General features: G+C 41.9%; 1 protein-coding gene across 1 annotated transcript; it reads left to right on the plus strand.

Annotated features, from left to right (window-relative positions):
- The first annotated feature begins 253 nt into the window (after window positions 1-253).
- Window positions 254-1,393, plus strand: HTR1E (5-hydroxytryptamine receptor 1E). The gene has a single exon (XM_045011386.1). The coding sequence runs from the start codon at window positions 278-280 to the stop codon at window positions 1,370-1,372; it is 1,095 nt and encodes a 364-aa protein (XP_044867321.1). The 5' UTR covers window positions 254-277; the 3' UTR covers window positions 1,373-1,393.
- The last annotated feature ends 203 nt before the right edge of the window (window positions 1,394-1,596 follow it).

The raw sequence follows: 1,596 nt of genomic DNA on the forward strand, positions 1-1,596 counted from the left end.
CTTGTTTGAGGCAATAACATTAAAAGACTAGGGTTTTTACAGAAGAAAAGTTGGATTTTTCTACATTAATTAACTGATATAATTTTTATCTTCTAGGAACACTGGATGTTTTGAGCAGAAGGAAAACTGGATGTTTTGAGCTGATCTAGTGAAAATGGGACATAAGTAATTTCACATCTGAAGCTTTTCTCAAATGGAGGAATTTTGAATGGGACCCATTAGCATCTAGAAGTGGCAGCCTTTTTCTCTGTGTATCCTGGGGCGGGGGGAGGGGGGAATGAATTTCACAAACTGCACAACAGAAGCCAACGTGGCTGTCAAACCCAAAACAGTCACCGAAAAGATGCTTATTACCCTGACCTTGGCCATAATCACAATTTTGACTATGCTGCTGAACTCTGCTGTAATTACAGCGATTGGCACCACCAAGAAACTACACCAGCCTGCAAATTACTTAATATGTTCATTAGCTGTGACAGATCTGCTTGTTGCTCTTTTAGTCATGCCCTTGAGTATTACATACATAGTGATGGATACGTGGACACTGGGATACTTCATCTGTGAGATATGGCTTAGCGTTGACATGACCTGTTGCACGTGTTCAATTCTTCATCTTTGCGTCATTGCACTGGATAGATACTGGGCGATCACAGATGCTATTGAATATGCCAGGAAAAGAACGGCAAAAAGGGCCGGGCTTATGATAGTCACTGTGTGGACTATATCCATTTTCATTTCGATGCCACCTTTGTTTTGGAGAAATCATCACAGCGTCACAATTCCCAGCGAGTGTCGCATTCAACACGATCACGTGATCTACACTATTTACTCCACTTTCGGGGCATTTTATATCCCCTTGACGCTAATACTGATCCTCTATTACAGAATTTACCATGCTGCAAAAAGCCTATACCAAAAACGTGGGTCAAGCCGCCACCTAAGCAACAGGAGCACCGACAGCCAAAATTCTTTTGCCAGTTGTAAGCTCACGCAGACGTTCTGTGTGTCAGACTTCTCGACATCTGACCCAATCACAGAATTTGATAAAATACACGCGTCAGTGAGACTTCCTCCTATTGATAATGACCTGGAGCTGGCTGGTGACCGTCAGCAGATTTCCAGTACACGGGAACGAAAGGCTGCTCGCATCCTGGGACTGATCTTAGGGGCTTTCATCTTGTCGTGGTTGCCATTTTTCATTAAGGAGCTTATTGTGGGCCTGAGCATTCTCAAGGTGTCTGCAGAAGTAGCTGACTTTTTGACATGGCTTGGCTATGTCAACTCCCTTATCAACCCTCTGCTATACACTAGTTTTAATGAAGATTTTAAGCTGGCCTTTAAAAAGCTTATTCGGTGCTGGGAAAATTCTTAAAAGCACCTAAAGGTAGATATGACATGACGCCCTGGCCTTAAGAATGAGTAAAATGCGCTGAATTTGGTAACATTTTGCTTGGAAAAGGGGATTTTTGTGTTTGTCTCTATGCTTGACTTCTCTTTGGCCTGTAACTTGTTTTGCTGTTTTCTACCTCTCGTGTTATTATGGTACATAGTTTCAAATAAATTTTATTATATTGAGGCACAGAATTCTTGAGAAAA

The sequence above is a fragment of the Mauremys mutica genome, chromosome 3 (assembly GCF_020497125.1).
Source record: "Mauremys mutica isolate MM-2020 ecotype Southern chromosome 3, ASM2049712v1, whole genome shotgun sequence".
Lineage (NCBI taxonomy): Eukaryota > Metazoa > Chordata > Testudines > Geoemydidae > Mauremys > Mauremys mutica.